The 20,000-nt window shown below is 43.6% G+C and overlaps 1 protein-coding gene across 6 annotated transcripts in view; it reads right to left on the bottom strand.

The window, feature by feature from the left end:
- LOC139761373 (optomotor-blind protein-like) overlaps positions 1–20,000 on the bottom strand; it is a 337,252-nt gene that overhangs the window by 15,764 nt on the left and 301,488 nt on the right. For all 6 annotated transcript variants that reach the window (XM_071685508.1, XM_071685488.1, XM_071685498.1 and 3 more), the window contains 2 exons: positions 16,314–16,460; positions 13,252–13,328 (listed from right to left, as the gene is read on the bottom strand). In XM_071685508.1, the coding sequence (XP_071541609.1) occupies positions 13,252–13,328; positions 16,314–16,460 (224 nt within the window). The remainder of the gene's footprint in view (positions 1–13,251; positions 13,329–16,313; positions 16,461–20,000) is intronic.

Raw genomic sequence — 20,000 nt, 5'->3', positions numbered from 1 at the left:
CCAAACCTTACACATACTTCAAATGATTAGATACATCATGGCAGGTCTATAAGTCATCCCTAAATATAGCAAATAAGTCAGATAAAGCTCATGTATTTTAGGAGTAAATCCCCCCTCCTCCCCCCCCGCCACACATGGTCAAGATCTGGTTAAATCCCCCTTGATAAATCCCCCAGCCTCCCTAGTGCGTTGCGAGGATTAACAGCGGACACCTCGCTGGCGGCACCTGCAACACAACACACCTGAAGAAATTGCTTCGACAACCCGAAAATTTATTGCTTTCCTTGTGAGGCTGGGATGAGGACGTGAGGCGTTCCCAGCTTACTCACTTAAGAGGGGAGACACGTGTGTGTGTGTGTGTGTGTGTGTGTGTGTGTGTGTGTGTGTGTTGTGTGTGTGTGTGTGTGTGTGTTGTGTGTGTGTGTGTGTGTGTGTGTGTGTGTGTGTAATACACTACGGGCCAGTTTGCCTGTACAGGGGTTAGATACCATTGGTGCCTATGAGAGTAACACAGAACAAGGAGTGGTATACCTCTGTGTGTGTGTGTGTGTGTGTGTGTACGGGTGAGTGCACATGGGGTGAGTCCAGTACACCCTCTATACTGGTCAATGACCATAAACAAATCTAGAAAATATAGAAAAGAAAAATGGTGATCATCATCATCCCTTCCCCTACCTCTTATCTCCGCGGCGTCTAACCTGGAGATAAAAAAAAACCTTCAGAAAACAGAACAGGCGAGTATGATGCCAGATCTCCTGGGTCCCCACCCGCTGGCCACACACGACGCGTACAGACGGGGTTCAATTATCTCAATAATGAGTTACGTATGAGCGAGCATTTTACCGTCGCCGAGCTGAGGGCCTCGTAAATACCATGTCTTGTTTACGTCCTTGAATATTAATGTCAACTCCTGAGTCCATTTTCTATACCGCCTCAGCAAACTCCTGACTTGGTAAATTTCCTGCTTGGCCAGAGTGAATATCCCAGGAGTGACTGAGTAGACTCATTGTTGTGACGGGAAGTATTTTCCATAATGCTTCAGGGATTGTTCGACACAACTTGAACCACTGGAATCAAACGGCCATTAAATTATTTCTTAGGCAATATGCAGAGGAGCTCCGGAGGTTCTCCCGAGGTTGAACATGTCTTGTACAGTGGGTCGTAACCTTAGTATTCTAGTACTTTTCTCAGTGAGTTGTACGCTTAGCATTCTAGCACTTTTCTCAGTGAGTCGTAAGCTTAGCATTCTAGCACTTTTCTCAGTGAGTCGTAAGCTTAGCATTCTAGCACTTTTCTCAGTGAGTCGTAAGCTTAGCATTCTAGCACTTTTCTCAGTGAGTCGTAAGCTTAGCATTCTAGCACTTTTCTCAGTGGGTCGTAAGCTTAGCATTCTAGCGCTTTTCTCAGTGGGTCGTAAGCTTAGCATTCTAGCACTTTTCTCAGTGAGTCGTGAGCTTAGCATTCTAGCGCTTTTTTTACGAAGAGTCGTAAGCTTAGCACTCTGATCTTAACATCTGTTTCGTGTCTCGTTCGTGAGAAGCTGCCATTGATAATAGTATGGAACAGTTCAGAGTTTTCTCTTCCTGAAGTAATTGTCACTAAAATCAGCTCGAAAACTTTCCGGCTCACAAATGAATAAAGCTTTTTTTCATTAAGGGCGTACGTAAATACAAACCACTTTGTAGTTTTCCATTACAGTCTAGATTCCAGTATGGCTTAAGGGCCGTTACAGCCGGGCACAGGGGATTAAGGGCCTGTTGTCTGTCTCATCAATTCATCTTTCCAAGTATAGGAGCTTTGGTAACGAGACAGTTCGTTCCGTCGACGGTGCTAACGTGTTGTTGTGAGGGCTGAGGTGGAGAAGCCCCACACTGAGCCATCTTAGTGTATGTGTACAAACTTGTCTATTTAATACTCCTCCCAGCTGTCATGTACGTCCACTGTCTACATTATGTGTATCTTCTCAGAATATTCTCAGACTTCGCTTCACGCTAATTCGATAAGCCGTCATCATTATGATTATCATCATTAATATAATTGTTTATCATTATCATCATCATTACTATTATCATTAGTTGTAGTAACAGTAGATCATTACCATTTTCATTCTCCGTAATATATTTTGTATCAAGTGTTAGTTATGATTATCATGATCATATTATTACAGCATCTTATATCACATTATTATAGTCATTATAGTTTTGTTAGCTTTTTTGGCCGGCACTGAACCTAGTCTGGATCATTTTGAGGGTCAGGTCAAAGGGTGTCTTTACTATACTTTCATATTTGCTAAACCATATCTTCATCACAACCTCATCTTCACTCACTTAAATCTTCATCAAACTACATCTTCACTATACACAACCAAGCACCCAGTCATACACACAACCAAGCACCTAGTTACACACATAACCAAACACTCAGTCATACACACAACCATAACCAAGCACCCAGTCATACTCCTAACCACAGCTAGGCACCCAGTCCAGCACACGACCACAACCAGGCTCCTAGTTATATTCACAACTACAACCAGGCCTACAAGCAGTCAGCAAGAGGCGACAACCCATCCATAACACACTCTCGCCACATTACATTTCATTTTTTACCCCCAACACCACTGGGAATCGGAGAGAATGAAATCAAATTGACCCTGAAATTTGAAACAGGATCGAATGCGACCACAAAGCCAATTTTCCGGGTAAGGGGTTGGGGGGCTATTACGCCAGCCGACGCCAGAGAGCCGAAGGGAGGCAGGCAGGTCGGGGCAGACCTTGATGCTCCGACGCCTCCTGAGGTACGTGCAAGGACACACACATACACAGGGCACGAGGAACTGCAGAGGAGAAAGGGAGCAAGATGGTGGAAGACGGAACGCTGGGGAGGGAGGAAGGATACAAGATTTCTGGAGAAGAGGGGTATTCCTTTTGCATGTGAGAGCATTGGAGAGGAGCGAGGCGAACAACAAGACAAGAAGACTGTCGCCGTTGTTTTCTTGATTTCAAGCAGGAGAAAAAATGTATTTACAGTATCCTCGAAAGACTGAAGTCGTTCATTACTAAACCATGCCTTTCTTACGGCTTTTTCCACTCCTGTTCTCAACGGCAGATGGTAATACAACATTCTCAGATAACAACATCCAGGTCTGTCTACGAAGGGCCAACAACCGGGGTTTAGTGTCGTCTGCACACCATTCGTCATGTTCTTCAGTAATGAGGCCATGAAAATTCCAGAGGATACAGATGCAATGGTTGATATGGGGTTATCGTACGGGGCTCAGGAAGAGAACATACTTTAAGAGGGTAAAGAGAAATGGTAAGAGATAAGAGTTTGTACTACAGACACACTCACGAGTCCATGTACGATCAGAACATCTTGTTAGGTTATTAGAAACGCCGTGTAAATGGGAAGATCTAGAGGCAGGATAGTGAGCGAGATAATGTCCATTAATAAACTAAAGGAAACGAGGTCCATCAGGGTTAGTAATAGTGTCTCCAGAGTGGTATGAGATGAAGATCCTTTGACCTGGGTTGTGGGGAGATTAGAATCAAGTTTACCTGATCCCATATGTAATGGAGTTGTGAAGATCAATACCGTCTATAGTACCTCGGGGGCCGTCAGCGGAGCCAGCTTCGTAGTTACTATCATGAAGGATACTTCCGTGAGCCGAGGTAACCAGGCCACCACTGGGACTCACGTAAGGTTATATGCAGAGATCTTACAAACATAGGGATTGAGTTTATCTTGGGATATCCCTGAGGGAAAAATATGTCAAGTGGATTTTGCTTAGTATGGTGGGTATATTCTGAAGACTGGAACTGTGTTTACACCTGGAGAAAATCCGCTGAAGAGCCATCTGAAACATGTAAACTGTACTGAGCATGTAATCTTTACCGAGCTGTGTATACCTTCAGCTGAGCTCTGTGTAGCTCATCCCTCACGACCGTATTCAATGAGAGGTTTTGCGAGGATGTATGTACGTTTGTCGTGCCTTATCACCTTCATATGGTTACGGAACTTGGTATATATTATGGGGCTGCGACTTATCAACAGTCTGGAGCAGGTGTCGTTTCTTATCTGTTTCAGTGAGAGGGTTTACGATAACCAGCGGTAGGGTTAGATAGCTTACTGGTCAGCATGCTGCCACAGCTGTACGAGAGCCCCAGCCACAGTATCCACCTCATATATATGGGTAGGATGCATCAGACGAGATGCCACTCCCCTCATGGGTGTCCCTGAACATTCATTCCAAAGAAGAGGAGGGTTATTTTAAGTTTTGAAAAACTCATTTTCTATATATATGTTGGCAAAGCATTTCGGTGAGTGTATAGGTGAAGGGTACATATCTAAGGGTAGGTGGAAGCCAGTATAGAGTGTACAGTGGGTAAAACTCATCGACACAGATGGGTAACAGGTGGGTCAGAGTGGGGTTCTGGGACCTAAAGGGTCCTTCTCCCAGCATGGGGGAGAGGAATCATCGATACATCAAATACATGATACATAATCACAGGATAGTTAATGATGCTGACAACAACATAGGTAACAGATTTTGAGTAATTCAAAGCAAGTTTAAGATATGTCATACATTTAGAAAACATCTTAACATTTCAATTATATTATACAGATCTCCGTGGTGTAGCGATTAAGGTTCTTGATCGTGGCTCATTCACGGGCCATCCAGGGTCGAACGCATAGATTCGAATCCTAGTTGTTAAAGTTTGTCCACAGTTGACCCGGCTGTTCATCCACCCCTAAAGGTTGGTCGATGAAATAGGTACTTGCCTCACGCCAAGTGAGGATATACCCTCGGTTCCTAATGCTACCTCGCTAACACGGGAAATAGCGAATATATATATATATATATATATATATATATATATATATATATATATATATATATATATATATATATATATATACATCGTAAATAAGATGGCCTTGATTAGGGCATTCATTTCCATGTACCGCCTTAGCTACCATGAAAAAATGAATTAGTATCCAACTGGAATCATCACTATTCATAATACACAATTCTCAGTGATCGCATCATACAACATGCTTGCACTGACAGACAAGTGACCATCAGTTCTGTTGTTGATTATTCATACCATTTTTATCCCAACTTCTCCGCCAATCCGTATTGTTTACTGCTTATGAAAGTAAACATAGATTATCCGTTTCTCGTTTTCTGTGTAATAATGATATCCTTCAATATTAGATTTTCTAACCTTCAAGTAATACCAGTGATTGATACCTTTCCCAAACGTAACTGGGGAGACGCTGTTCATTGAGGAGGATGATCATGTACAGAAAATGCATTATGGGAATTCACTGTAACAGAAAATGGATGCCAAGGAGTGTTAAGAATCCAGAAGGGCAACACAGCATTCAGTCACCGCCGGCCGGCCTGCCCACACACCACCCCCTTGTCAACACGACCCCTTGTTACTGTGTGTGTGACGCGTGGCCGCGGCCGCTGAAGGGTTGCTGTGACATGCTGGCCGTCACACTGTAACCAGTGACCCCCTACAACAATGGTCGGGTCCGCCCATACCACCCCCTGGTGCTGCTGACAGAGGCGGTGTTTGGGGTGTGTGTGGTGCACCCCCTGCTGTCCCTGATGGTGGTGGTGGTGGGGAAAGGAGGGAGGGAGGGAAGGAGGGAGGGAGGGATGGAGAGAGGGACACACACACACACACACACACACACACACACACACACACACACACACACATTGTATATATATATATTCCTATGAGTCCACGGGGAAAATGAAACACGATAATTTCCCAAGTGCACTTTCGTGTAATTATCACATCATCAGGGGAGATACAAGAAATATAACAGCCAGTTGATATGCAACGAAGAGACGTAGCTAGGACGCCACAGGGTGAGGCACAGCAGCCTACATTTATCACCCAGGCGGCCAGTCTTCGCAGAAAGAAGATAGCCCAAATCTTCATAGTAATTACGTTCGTAGTAGTAGTAGTAGTAGCAATGATAATAATAATGATAATAATAATAATAATGATAATGATAATAATAATAATAATAATGATAATAATAAGAAGAAGAAGAAGAATCATTATCATCATTATTATCATTATTATCATTATCATCATTAATGTTATTATTATTATTATCATTTCCATTATTATCATTATATGAATGATGATAATGATAATGATATGATGATAATAATAATAATAATAATAATAATAATAATAATAATGATAATAATAATGATAATAATGATAATAGTAATAACAATAATGATAATAATAATGATAATATTAATGATAATAATGATAATAATGATAATAATGATAATAATAATAGCAATGATATAAACCAAAAGTGTGGTAGTGTGGTGTGTGGTGCTGACGTCCTCAGGCCGCTATGTTAGTGTTGTTATCCTGAGACACGAGAAATACCTACTGAGGCAACTGTGACGAGACCAACCATTCTAGTCTGTAAAATCAGTGGGCATAAGGACTCTAATCCCGTAACATAGATTCTCTCTCTCTCTCTCTCTCTCTCTCTCTCTCTCTCTCTCTCTCTCTCTCTCTCTCTCTCTCTCTCCCTACCCCACCCCATAGCATTCTTTGTGACCTTTGAATAACTTAGAACTAACAACTTTGATTTCTAAGACACTAAGGATGCAACACACACACACACACACACACACACACACACACACACACACACACACACACACAAAGTGATTCAAAAGCAAAAGTCCAGTTCAGAAAAAAGTGATTAAAAAACGAAAAAGAAATAGATTTACTCGGGAGCAATATTTCATAAAGATTCAGGTTATTTTATATAGATTTATAACCAGAATATTTTAGATATTTAATATTTGGGTTGCCATCGGTGTAGACTATCTCGCTGAACAGCGGTAGAAATCAAATAAAAAGGTAGAAAAGACCTAACTGAATATTACCAGAAACCAGTAGAATGGTCGTTAATAGAAACCTTTGAGATTAACTAATAGAAACCTTAGAGACAAAGGAGATAAACCAATAGAAACGTCCTGGACAAACATGAGCAGAAACCACACATAAAAAAACATGTCTAGAAACCACCACCATCATCACCACCACCATGATATTGACAGAAACCATCTTGATGAAATTCAGTAGAAACCAGCTTCATGGACACTCACATCACTGTCGAGGCAATGGACACTATGTTTCCAAATGCTGCGAAGAAATGATGACTGACCAGGTAATGGTGTATGTCTTACACTCTCTCATTCTTCCTTCCAGTAATGCAGTTCGAAAGAAAATGATTGAAAGAAAAAACATGCTTAAATAAATGAATGCATTCATCTCGCTATTTGAAAGCAGCGACAAGAGAAACTGGGATGGCATGTTCATGATCTACATTGACTGGCTATCGGGATACGCTCATATTTACAGAGGTAAACTTCTTGCTTTGTAACTAGACGCTGATGACGGTGGTGGCGGGCAATGATTTTCAAATGGTATGTGTGGTGTCCCAGAAGCCACGCTTGTGCCTAGAAATATCTGAACGATGATGGAAAACAGTGAATTGTGACACACACACACACACACACACACACACACACACACACACACACACACACACACCAACACGGGAAGACACACACACACACACACACACACACACACACACACACACCAACACGGGAAGACACACACACACACACACACACACACACACACACACACACACACACCAACACGGGAAGACACACACACACACACACACACACACACACACACACACACATACACACACACACACCAACACGGGAAGACACACACACACACACACACACACACACACACACACACACACACACACGCGCGCGCGCGCGCGCGCGCGCACAAATACGTACTCTCTCTCTCTCTCTCTCTCTCTCTCTCTCTCTCTCTCTGTTCAACACACACACACCAACACGGGAAGACAAAATCGCAAAACACATGTATTAGACAGATGGACGGACACATAAAGAGCAAGAGAGGCAAACAAAACATGAAAAAATTTAGTAAATGATTAAGCAGCAGCCAACCAGTACCATCACTGTGTAAAGGTGTTGGAGAGATGCTAGCTGGAGTGTTGGAGGAGAGAGGGGTGTGGGCGGATGAGGGACGTGGATGTTGTGTAGGAGGAAAAAAGTTTAGGGAATTGGGGTGTAGGTTTTAAAAGAGAGCTGGCGGTGGAGAACTGTTGGTGTTGCAGGAGCATTAGTGTCTTCTGTTTCAGGTGATGGGGGAGTTGTGTCAGAAGATGGGGGTGTAGATGTCGGAGATGAAGGTGTTGGAGATACGTACATGGTCAGGACTATGGTGTGGGTGGTGTTGGACGGACATAAGCCGGAGTGCTGGAGACGAAGAGTCACATGTGGGTGGCGATATACCATGGAGGGGTGGAGGAACACTAGGGCAGGTGCTTGGGATATATACTTCGCAGTGTTGGAGGAAGAGTGGCGTGGAAGGGGTTCAGTTTGGAGTGATGGAGGTTCCCTGGCGTAGGTGCTGGAGGGACGCAGCTTGGTGTTGAAGGGCGACTCGTGAGGAGAGGGACGGCAGGGCAGGACTCGGGGTGTAGGGGCGGGAGGTGCCTACTGGTGCTGGCATAATCCACAAAGGGCTGCTGCTGCTGCTGCTGCTGCTGGTAACTAATGGTAATCCTTTAATTCTGGGTCTCGCCCGCCATTCCACAATGCCTCGACGGGAGCCAGCCAGCAGGAGGGAGGGAGAGGGAGGGAGTCACAATGGTCGTTCTCTGGTCGACGACTAACTCAAGCCTCAAGGGTGAGTATTAGCATACTTCTTTAGCATATTTTTAGCATACTCTCAATGGGGGGTTATACTTGGCGCTCGGTGGTGATGGTGGTGGAGGAGAGTGTTGAAGGTTAATTGTCAAGGGCGTGGATGAAAGGTGCTCTTGTGATGAAATGTGGTGAACGTGGCCTGGTACAGGGAGATGCTCACGTCTCCCTTGATGGCGTGCTGAACCTTCGTCAGCACGACGGCACGGCCTTAAGGCACGGTGGGTACGGCCCTCCTTTTGGGTATGATGACCTGACCTTTGCTCTCACCCCTCAAGGTAACAGGTCAAAGGCTAGGGTGTCATACTTACGGATCGTACAGCGGCACACTAAGATAAAGCAGTTGTTCTTAAAAGTGTAACACTATTTCTCACAGTAGTTCTACCTGTGAGTGTATTTCGTAGGGACAAGAGGGTAAATAGACACCCTTGCCTGTCATAGGGACAGGGAACAGCACAGACTGCAGCCCAGATGACACACATACAGACGTACGATAACACACAGACACGAAGAGCGAGAGAAGGAAGGAGAAAAACACACACACACACACACACACACAGACACACACACACACACACACATCCATACATCACACTTCTTGGCTTTGTGGATGGGCTCTCGTGTGTGAAGGGCTATGGAATTGTAACTCAAAAGTGTCGGGCCGTCTTTACGCGATGCTTTATGCAAATTCTTCAAAGAAGTTTTGAGAGAGGGAAGGGTTGAGGTGACGGCAGCAGCACCCTCCTCGTCCTTTATATATATATATATATATATATATATATATATATATATATATATATATATATATATATATATATATATAAAGGAGAGAGAGAGAGAGAGAGAGAGAGAGAGAGAGAGAGAGAGAGAGAGAGAGAGAGAGAGAGAGAGAGAGAGTATTGAGGGCTTGTAATTTTTTTAAAATGGGTAAGATGAGTACCGAGCGGGTTTGTGAAGGTCAAAGAGAAGGGATGGCTGATTTATATGTAACACATAATCACCTACGTTGTAATCACTTAATTTTATACAGTACGTGGAGGGATTCTTTCCTCTCGTGGGGCTCCATTTCCTGACGTTTCCCTAACATCATACTACATTTTAGACGTTTGTACGCCGACAGCATTCAGTTTCATTACCTAGTTAATGCCAATTATAGAAAGCTCCTCTGCAGTAAAAGTACTCGTCTAGTTTTAACATGTTAGTTGCTTAATTTTATCTTACGGTCCCTGGCTGGCCTATCTTACTGTCCCTGGCTGGTCTATCTTACGGTCCCTGGCTGGTCTATCTTACGGTCCCTAGCTGGTCCATCTTACGGTCCCTGGCTGGTCTATCTTACGATCCCTGGCTGGTCTATCTTAGCATCTTTCGAACAACTGTCCTCTGATAACTTCATCAAACTGGTTAAAAAGTTGAAAGACTATGATCAAATGACGCCTTACTCTTTCCTTCTCCAAAGGACAAACATATGGTCTCTAGCCACTCATTATGATTCAAGCTCTCTTAATTCAGGTATCAATCATGGTTGCCTGCTGAATTTTCACTGTTAGTTCTCTTTGCTTCTTTAAGTGTAGTGACCAAAACTTGAGGCCTAAAATGAACGATGTAAAAAGTGTGCTGAATATCTCCTTGTGCATGTACTTGAATGCGATTAACTGGTAGCTGCCAAGAGACATTTTGTATCCTTCATAGTTCTCCTGATGTAGAGGTCTGGCGACAGACCTTAAGTCCTTCTCACACAGAATCCTGCAGCTTATTTCCTGCTAGAATACATTCCTATCGAGGCAACTTGCACTTTCCCATCTACAAGTTTTTTTGCATGTATTCCGCTTAGATCTTATCAACCGTGTATCAGACCAACTTTGGAGAGTCTGCTCTAGTCCCCTTGTAACTTGATGCAATCCTGCCCACTCTTTACCTTATCATAACCTCGGCAGCATCCCGTACCGTATTTCATTGCCGGTGTGTGTGTGTGTGTGTGTGTGTGTGTGTGTGTGTGTGTGTGTGTGTGTGCGTGTGTGTGTGTGTGTGTGTTCTATGCTTGCTATAGTGTTCTTATGTGTGCGTCAGTGTGAGTATAGTAAAAAATGATTACCATTTAGGCATTAATGGGCGAGAGAGAGAGAGAGAGAGAGAGAGAGAGAGAGAGAGAGAGAGAGAGAGAGAGAGAGAGAGAGAGAGAGAGAGAGAGAGAGTCTGTCTGTCTGTGTCCGTGTTTATACGTGCAGCTGTATGTGTGTGTGTACACTTTCGAACATGGTACATTAGAGAATTATAATAACTACTCTCTGTATTACTGAATACAAAGACTCACTTTTATATTCCCAGTAATTACTCCCATGAATTAGTTATGTTTCATTTTAATTCAGATTCCGGCAAAGTTCGTTTGTTCCTGACATGACAGAAAATGTGCCAGTTGAAATGACAGATTATATTTCACCATTTCATGTCCATATGTATAATTCATATATTTTCACGTCATATCAGCCGAAGATTTTCAGGTTACGGGCATTGTGGACAGAAGCCCCGTCTGTCTGACTGTCTAGATTACCAGAGCAAGAAAAATGAAGGAAACACACACACACACACACACACACACACACACACACACAAACTTAGCTGATATATAAATTTCCGTATTACATATTCAGTGATCTAATTGTACTGTTTACTGTATGGATATTGATCAACCAATACGTATATCCAGGTGTAGATATGGACGCATATAGTAGACAGTGTGAGTAAAGGTATCTTTTATGAGAGGCATGGGTAAGGAATATTCTCATAACAGGTGTGAGTGGGTAAAGATATGACAGGTGTGAGTAAAAATAAACTGGGCTCATGATATTTTTAATGACAGGGTTGGGCGAGGATATCTCTCACAACAAGTGTGTGGGTAATGATAACTGTTGTGGGTAGCTGTAACTCTTCTAACAAGTGTGAGCAAGGATAAGATGTATCATATGTAGGTATGATAATATGTATATGTGTATCAGGTGTGGGTAATATAAGTCTTATGACAGGTGTAACAAGCGTGGGCAAGGATAACTGTTACAACAGGCGTACGTCTGTCTCCGTCTGACGTTCACAAAGTGTTCTTATTTGTTCACCTTCACGTTCATAAACCATAACTGATGTATGTTCATCACATCTTTTTCACGTTCATCACAAATCCGTATCTTTTTGTTTGTTATTTCTGTTCTTGAGTAGATATGTGCATACCTTGAAGACAAGTAAGTGTTCATATGCAATGTTCATTAGAACATGTTCTTCTTCCACACACCTGTCATGAAGGCGATCATGACATTCAATGATCGATCATGTTCAATATACGGAGTCATTTGCTCATATTCTCTTGAAGGTGTAATGCCTTCTTTCCTTTATACTCGTCTATCTTACTATCCTAACCTTAAGTTTGCATTAATGCACTTTCAATTTCTTATTTTCCAATGTTCTTTATACTGTGTTATCGGCTCATGTTCATCTTGTTGATCGTATCAGCAAATGGTACGAGGTTCGAATCCTCGCTGTTGTTGGGGAACTTGGGGTGAATTTTCGCTTTACTGAAAAGATAACGATCAGTTTCCCCCCATGAACAATATGTGGTTACAGGTGTGTAGATGTGTACCATTGTAATGGCGACAATGCTGACCAATGTTCCCACCATTTTAGTACCATGGTACAAATGTTCCTCCCATCACTTGGTATGATGACGTAGCTGTCAACCCACCCCCAGTCAAAAACCATAACGTCAATGCTCCCACCACATCCTTGGTATTAATGCTTCCACCATTCAATTACCATAGTAAGACTTTGACCCAGCGCTTGTTACGACGGCACATATATAGTCCCATCATTCAGTTACCACAGTTCTAATGTTTCTCCCACTTGGCACAATAGTGTAGATGTTCCCACTATCTAATATCATGGAACAGATGTATTTTTTCTCCCCCACACTTAATACCATGGTATGAATATTCCCCTGACCAGGTACAATGGTACGAAGATATCCCACCTGAGTAGAATGTATAACTTTTATACAATGTGTCCATAATGGTAGTTGGTCCATTCAGGATTTTGTCTAATAAGATACAAAATCCACAGATTTTTTTTTCCTTTAGTTCCTCAAGGATACAGATGGATTGGGCTGTTCACGGTAGTTTGATACGTGCAACATGCAGGGAGCTATCCAACTGGGAGTGAGGGTAACGTTCATAATTGTTCACCTACATCCTAAATCCCACTACGTTCCTTCCCTTCACACAGCATAGTGCTCATCCAAATTACCAAAGCCCCTCCCGTCGTCCCTTCCCTACCACAATGACGTTCTTATCCCATTCCGTCCCTTCCCATCCACGTTGGCCCCTCCGGTTATAACAGTGTCTAGAAGCAATACAAGACATCCCCGTCCATACACAAAAGATACTTACTTCTTTTCGCGTTTGCCTGCACCAGTGTCCCGGAATCCTTTAGCAAAGGGATTGTTGTCAATCTTCAATTGCGTGATCTGTAAGAGGGAAGACAGATCGTTAAACAGGGGTCACATGGTAAGGTCAGGTAGCCTAGAAAAGGGCAATGGGCATGTGGCGTTGAGACTAAACCAGAAGGTTAATAGGTTAGAGACAGTGATGTTCACTTATGTGTTTCATTCAAACTATAAGTCATATTTCAGACGCATAGATTAGTACTGAAAGACTGAACATCATTACCCTATATTTCTTATATTTGTAAATACCCCAAGACCTCCCCCCTCTATGAGAGAGTCATGGTTTTACCAGGGACCTCTTCATAGAGGTTCTTGCAGCCCAAGGCTGCTCTACATTCAGTAGCAGGGAAATGACAACTCCTTTAGAGTGATTAAGCTCTTTGACGGGACTGTACTCCCAATCTCGCAGTGTAACCTCAAGTAGGCGGAGTCCAGAAACACCTAACATATATATATATATATATATATATATATATATATATATATATATATATATATATATATATATATATATATATATATGAAGTAATGATACTACCGGACTCCACCTGTTTGAGGTTATACCGGGAGTCACTTTCAGCGAGGATGTTTCATTGTCACAATGGACGGAAAAGGGTACAGCCTCGCTGAGGAACTTCTCACTCTAAAAGAGTCTCGCTTCCCCTGCTGGTGATTGTAGCGCAGCCTTGAATTACAGGAGTCCCATGAACCGGGTCCTGGGGTTGTGTCTTAGATTAAGAAAACAAGATAACAGATATGGAAAAGGTAAAATTGAATTGATAACAGCCTCTACAGATGTAATTAATCTAAAACCAACATTAAGTAATATAATACGAACAGCAAATTTGAAAAACTCTCTTTCATACTTGAAGAACTTGTTCCAGTGTTTGGATACCATTACACGGATTCCAGAAGTGAGAGAACTCGATGCCTTGAGCAATGATCCTACGATCCATGAGTGTGATGGTCTGATCAATATCTTGACCCCTGAGGGTCAGGTTAAAAACGTCAGGACATCAGACGAAAGGGGTTTGTACCGTAATGCTCAGAGGCCACACCGTCGTACTCAAGAATCGCACTGTCGTGGTCTAGGATCATACCGTCGTGCTCTAGGATCATACCGTCGTGCTCAAGGATCGCACTGTCGTGCTCTAGGATCGTATCGTCGTGCTCTAAGATCGCACGGTCGTGTTCTAGGATCGTAACGTCGTGTTCTAGGATCGTACCGTCGTGTTCTAGGATCGTCCCGTCGTGCTCAAGGACGCACTGTCGTGTTCTAGGATCGCACTGTCGTGCTCTAGGATCGTACCGTCGTGTTCTAGGATCGCACCGTCGTGTTCTGGGATTGTACTGTCGTGTTCTAGGATCGTACGGTCGTGGTCAGGGTGTTCAGATAAACTGCTGAAAATCAAACGCCAAGGTCTTTTGATGACCTCAAGATGATCATGATCATCATCCTCCTCTGCATTACACTGGTGATTGCCAGTAACACCCCTTCCCTGGTCTCCGTTCCCTGGTCAGGAACCTGGGAGCCAGCCAAGCTCGTCCTGCGATCTCTCGGGTCAGAGGACGCGGTGCCAATCTCATTCCAAAGTCTGTCATGACTGAGAAGGACGGTCCGTCAGTATGACAATGGCCCGTGCCAGGCAATCGCATGGGGGTAGGAGGGTAGAAACGGGGAGGTTGGGGGGGTTGGGGTGTCAGACCCCAGGCCCACTGACAAATAAAAAGCGCAACTTGGGGAGGCCTTTGTTGTCGTCTGTCAACTTCAACACGATAACATGCAAATGCTCCCTGTCGGCACCTCCTACAAAAACATCAGTCGAGATGCGGTTCTGTTTTTGTTTGGCGCGGGAGGGAGAGACAGAGAGGGAGTTTCCTTGTTCCCAGCTTCCTCCCTCCTCCTGTATCCCCCCCCACCCTTCAACTCATCCTCCCTCCTCCCTCCCTTTATCCCACGTGACCCTTCCCCCTCTTGTCAAACTACCCTCGGAAAAAATTAAAATTTTTGTCGTATCTTTAATTATCGAGGAAGCAGGGAAAACAGGGACCTATTCAGACGTCCACCGCCTCCCTACACGCTCTCTAAACCTGCTAATGGCCACCTGGCAAAAGTCGTGCGGCCATCTTTCTCCGAAGTCCATCAGAGCAAAGTTTTTGAATCACAAAACGCCAATTTCCAAAACAGATATTTCAGAGGATGGACGCCGTCGGCGGCCGAGGGAGCATGATGATGGCCTCCTCCCCTACCGCTATTGTTACTTAGAATTCAGTGAGAATAAAGATGATGGAATGACTATAAAATACCGTCGGCGGGAGACTGTAATTGAATCATAACATTAGGGGTCGACCTCCCTGGTCCCGTCCCTGACATGTGTCAACACTGTTCCTCACGTCCTTATCCGTTCTCGCGGCTGCGACTTCGATCTCACTTTAGTTCTTTAAAAACATCCCTATTCATGTTAACACTCCCTTATCATTACCTTACATTTCTCCCTCCTACGGGATGAATTCGTATCGTCTAGGGTATTCAAGTTATCTATAAAGTATGGTGGCTGTGAAGCCATAGACATTTTTCAGTATGAAGGAACTGGGATGAGGACAATCGGATGGAGAAAACGCCGCAGTGATCATTTCCAGCAAGTGTCGGTGAAGCGGCGTGGGTCCCAGTCGCTTTGATTGACACCCGCCCCATTACTGCCGCCACGCCCTCATCATACACCCGTGTAACCCCCACCCCCTCCCCCATGCTCCTCCTGGTCCTCCTGCACCACCCTCTACTTCTTCTTCTGTTGCTGCTGCTTAGGACGTTACGTTATCTGCACAGATGCCGCCGCGTCCAAAATCAGCGGTAGATAACCTCAGATCATCGGGGTTGAAACACTGGCACTACCAGCACCGAAGCTTAAGGAGGAGTGACCCCGAAGAGAACATGCAGAGCTACACGCATGACGTGGCCGTACTACTACACGACCCTCACTTCCCACAAAGAGCTGACGTGCTCACCTTTTCGTTCTGATAGGCAGTGACTGCGAGGAACTCGGTCTCCTTGAAGACGTAGGTCCTGAAGGTGGAGTAGGGCAGCTTGAGGATGTCGTTGGCTCGCACGAGGTGAAACCTGGGCTGGTACTTGTGCATCGAGTTGAGGATCGTCTGCAACAAGCAGAGAATGAGGGAGTGAGTCGGATGGGCTAACTAGGGCATGGGATAAGGTCAGTCAGAACATGCTAAGTGTGGCATGGGAGAAGGTCAATTAGAACATGCTGACTGGGGCATGGAAGGTCAGTCAGAACATGTGGATTTGGGTACGGGAGACTGTCAGAACATGCTGACAGGCGCATGGGAGAGGGACAGAGCATGCTGACTGGGGCACAGAAGAGAAGCAGATAATGGGATTGGGGTCATAGGAGAGGACAAGATCACTGTGAGTGAGGCATAGGAGAAGGCTAGAACATTTCGACTGGATCCTGTGAGAGGAGCAGGACACGATGACTTGGATGGGTGGTTGCTGGAATGGGTGACTTGATCCTGGGAAGGACAGAGCATAGTGGTGATGGGGTGACTGAATACTGGAAGTGCGATAAAACTTTCAGTGGGGGATGTAATCTAGGAGAGTTCTTATTGCACTAATCTATGACTTTCTGATCTCTTGCATCATCAAAAGCATGCCCGAAAGAACAAGCAGCCCCGAAAGGAGCCAATGGACTGTTGCTTTTCTTAATCTCTTTGTATTTCTATGTATTCCCATGTATTCGTAGTACAAAACTGAGTGAGCAAGGAGAGAAATATAAACCAAGGGGCACATGACCGATGAGATTGGTTTTGATGGTTTACTGGAACCTGTGACGATGGTTGAAGCAAACAATGATATCAGAAGCCGAGTGAAGATTAGGGATAACTGGGATAACACAAGGTAATCCTTTAGATAAGAGATGATACACGATGAATGTAGAAGTGAAGACCAAAATGTGATGATACAAGATGATAAGAAGGAAGGCCACACATGCAGTTGGATGGATGATCGCATCATGGGATGATGACGTATACAAGGTAGTGAAGACTCGTTAGTGTGTGTCCCAGAGTTATGTCCGTGACACAAGCAGTTTTTTAAGGTGTTACCACCGTATTTTCTGTGCATACGGTCACCGTATTTTGTGCGCAAAAAGCCACCGTATACGGGAGGAGAGACAACGATAAAATAAGACTGGTAATGAACGAGACTGGTGATTCGCCGAGTCTCTGTTTATAGTTTGGTCTAGTTTGATCTGACTTGATCTGGTTCAGTCTTGTTTACTCAGATTAAACCATATCAAAGCAAGTCAAGTTAGACATACGCCATTTTCTATTTTGCTAATGGCACCAAGAATGTTATATATACACAAAATTATGTTTTGGACAATAACAAATACGTCTCGACCACTAAGACGTTCGAGAAAGACGACCTAACTGGTGAACTAGCACCAGAATGATGAATAAGAAACGCAAAGAGATACAGATAAGATGAGGCATGTCAAATATGTGATGAAATGTATCTACGATGTGGGATGATAGCTGGCCAAGATGTGTGATAATGTGTTCAAGATGTATGATTATACGTGTCCAAGATATGTGATGATGCTTGGCTAGGATATGTGATGATATGTGTTCAAGATCATGCGATGATATGTGTTCAGGATGTGTGCTGATATGTTAAGGATGTGTAATATGAGGTCAGGATATGTGATGATATGCTTCTAGGACACATAAGGACATGCGTTTGGGTTGTGTGATGAGAAGTATCCAGGATGTGTAACGATATGTGTCCAGCACGTATGCGTCCAGGATGTTTTATGAGACGAGACTACAAAGTACAGGGCCTCGGTAACTACGAGCACCACGCACGTACCACAATACAAAGATCGTAAACCGTACACGGACGAGTACATGGAGTACAGGAGATCACACACGGACCAAAATAACGGGTAACTAGAGACCATACACGGGCCAACGTACCGGCAACCAAGGACCACACACCAATTCATGGGAAACCTGGGACCACACACGGACCATTATGCGAGCAACTAAGGACCACACAAAGATCAACCAGGGACCACACACACACACACACACACACACACACACACACACACACACACACACACTATTAAATATGGAGACGCCTGGAGACCAAATAATGACTAATATAGGTACCATCTAATCTTATCAAACGTTAAACGAGTATTATCTATTCTCAACTTTTCCCTCCCAAGTGCTGTACAGTCAGCTAAACAAGCACCTTTTTGGTGAATCCACTGCAGACAAGTCGAGCCATCTGAACGAGACACACATATAAGAAACTATAAACTAACTTGTGACCAGCTGCAGCCGAGAGAGATGTTATCACTCATTTTCTTCGTTGTTTCCAGCCTGATGCTTGCTATCCCCATAATGGCTGTGGTGTCGTCACGGGCATTACTTGTAAATGATCCAGAGATCTTAGACTTGGTCGACTTTGTGGTTGTCATAATCATAAAGAGTCGTTTACGAAAACGCTCGAGACTAAGATTCGATACCGGCAATGATTCATGAACCAGAAACCCGGCTGAAGACCGTGTGAGTCGCCAGCATCATGATGAGAAGCCTTCGTCATAGAATCACATAATTACTTTCGAAATAACTTCACTGTGTCACACTGGATATTCACATTATCAGTTTCGAAATAGCTTCACTATGTAGTGGATATTCAATCAATGTCACTTATTCCCTGGTGTGATAATAAAGAAATCTCGGATATCGTCGCATTTTCAATTCTGCAAACGAAGCCAAAGGTGCTTCGCTCTCCGGCCAGGAGTTGACCTGAACTGACGTAGTTGGGTTCAGCTTATCGTTAAGTTTCACCAGTGTTAAACATCATCCAGACGAGACCTGGGTGATGTACTTACTTATTTGGCTAACTGTACATTAGCTAAGAATTTAAAGGACTTTTTTTAGTGCTATGTGGAACGTGTATTGTTCATTTCACAATATCGAAGGCTCCCCCAGTCGCGGCCAGATGTCCTCAACGAAGCTAACCCTTCAACGAAATACTGATAAACAAAAAACGGGATAAAGAAACAGGGAAGCAAGCAGACGAGAAAGAAAAAGGAAAACAATCTCAGAGTCTGGGATGGAAGGGGGAAAACCTGCCTGATGAATTTATGCCAATAAGACGTAAAGCTGTTAGACCTGCTGTGTGGCACATAACTCTGTGTTGGAACTCTGTCATATGGATGTGTTCGTCGTCAGTGACTATCAGTCTTAAGCTAGGTCATGGGATTAACACCTTTATACGTAAAAGGAAAATCGATTCCACTGGGAAGCCAAACGGGCTTGTCTATTGACAATAACTGTGACTTGTAAAGGATGATAGCAATGTCACATTACTGAAAATTAATCTTATCATTTAAAGATTTTAGAATAAGTAAAAAGAAAAGTGATCTATTTAAAGAGATAAAAAGCGAAAAAAAGATTACGGTTCCAATACAATGTCTCTGATGAGACTGAACGAAAAAAAAAAAGTGAATATGTCGAGTAAAGAAAGCGAGGTGTGTATTTTTGGCAAGTCGGCAACCCCCAAAAAGAAACTACAAGTTTTATTTAAGAGGGAGAGATGGTCGGGTGGAGCTGAGAGAGACATGTTAGGGTTGAGTGTGTGGTTGGTACTTGGCACTGATG

Source organism: Panulirus ornatus, chromosome 3, assembly GCF_036320965.1.
Source record: "Panulirus ornatus isolate Po-2019 chromosome 3, ASM3632096v1, whole genome shotgun sequence".
Taxonomy (NCBI): Eukaryota; Metazoa; Arthropoda; class Malacostraca; order Decapoda; family Palinuridae; genus Panulirus; species Panulirus ornatus.
This window is presented reverse-complemented; position numbering and strand designations above follow the sequence as displayed.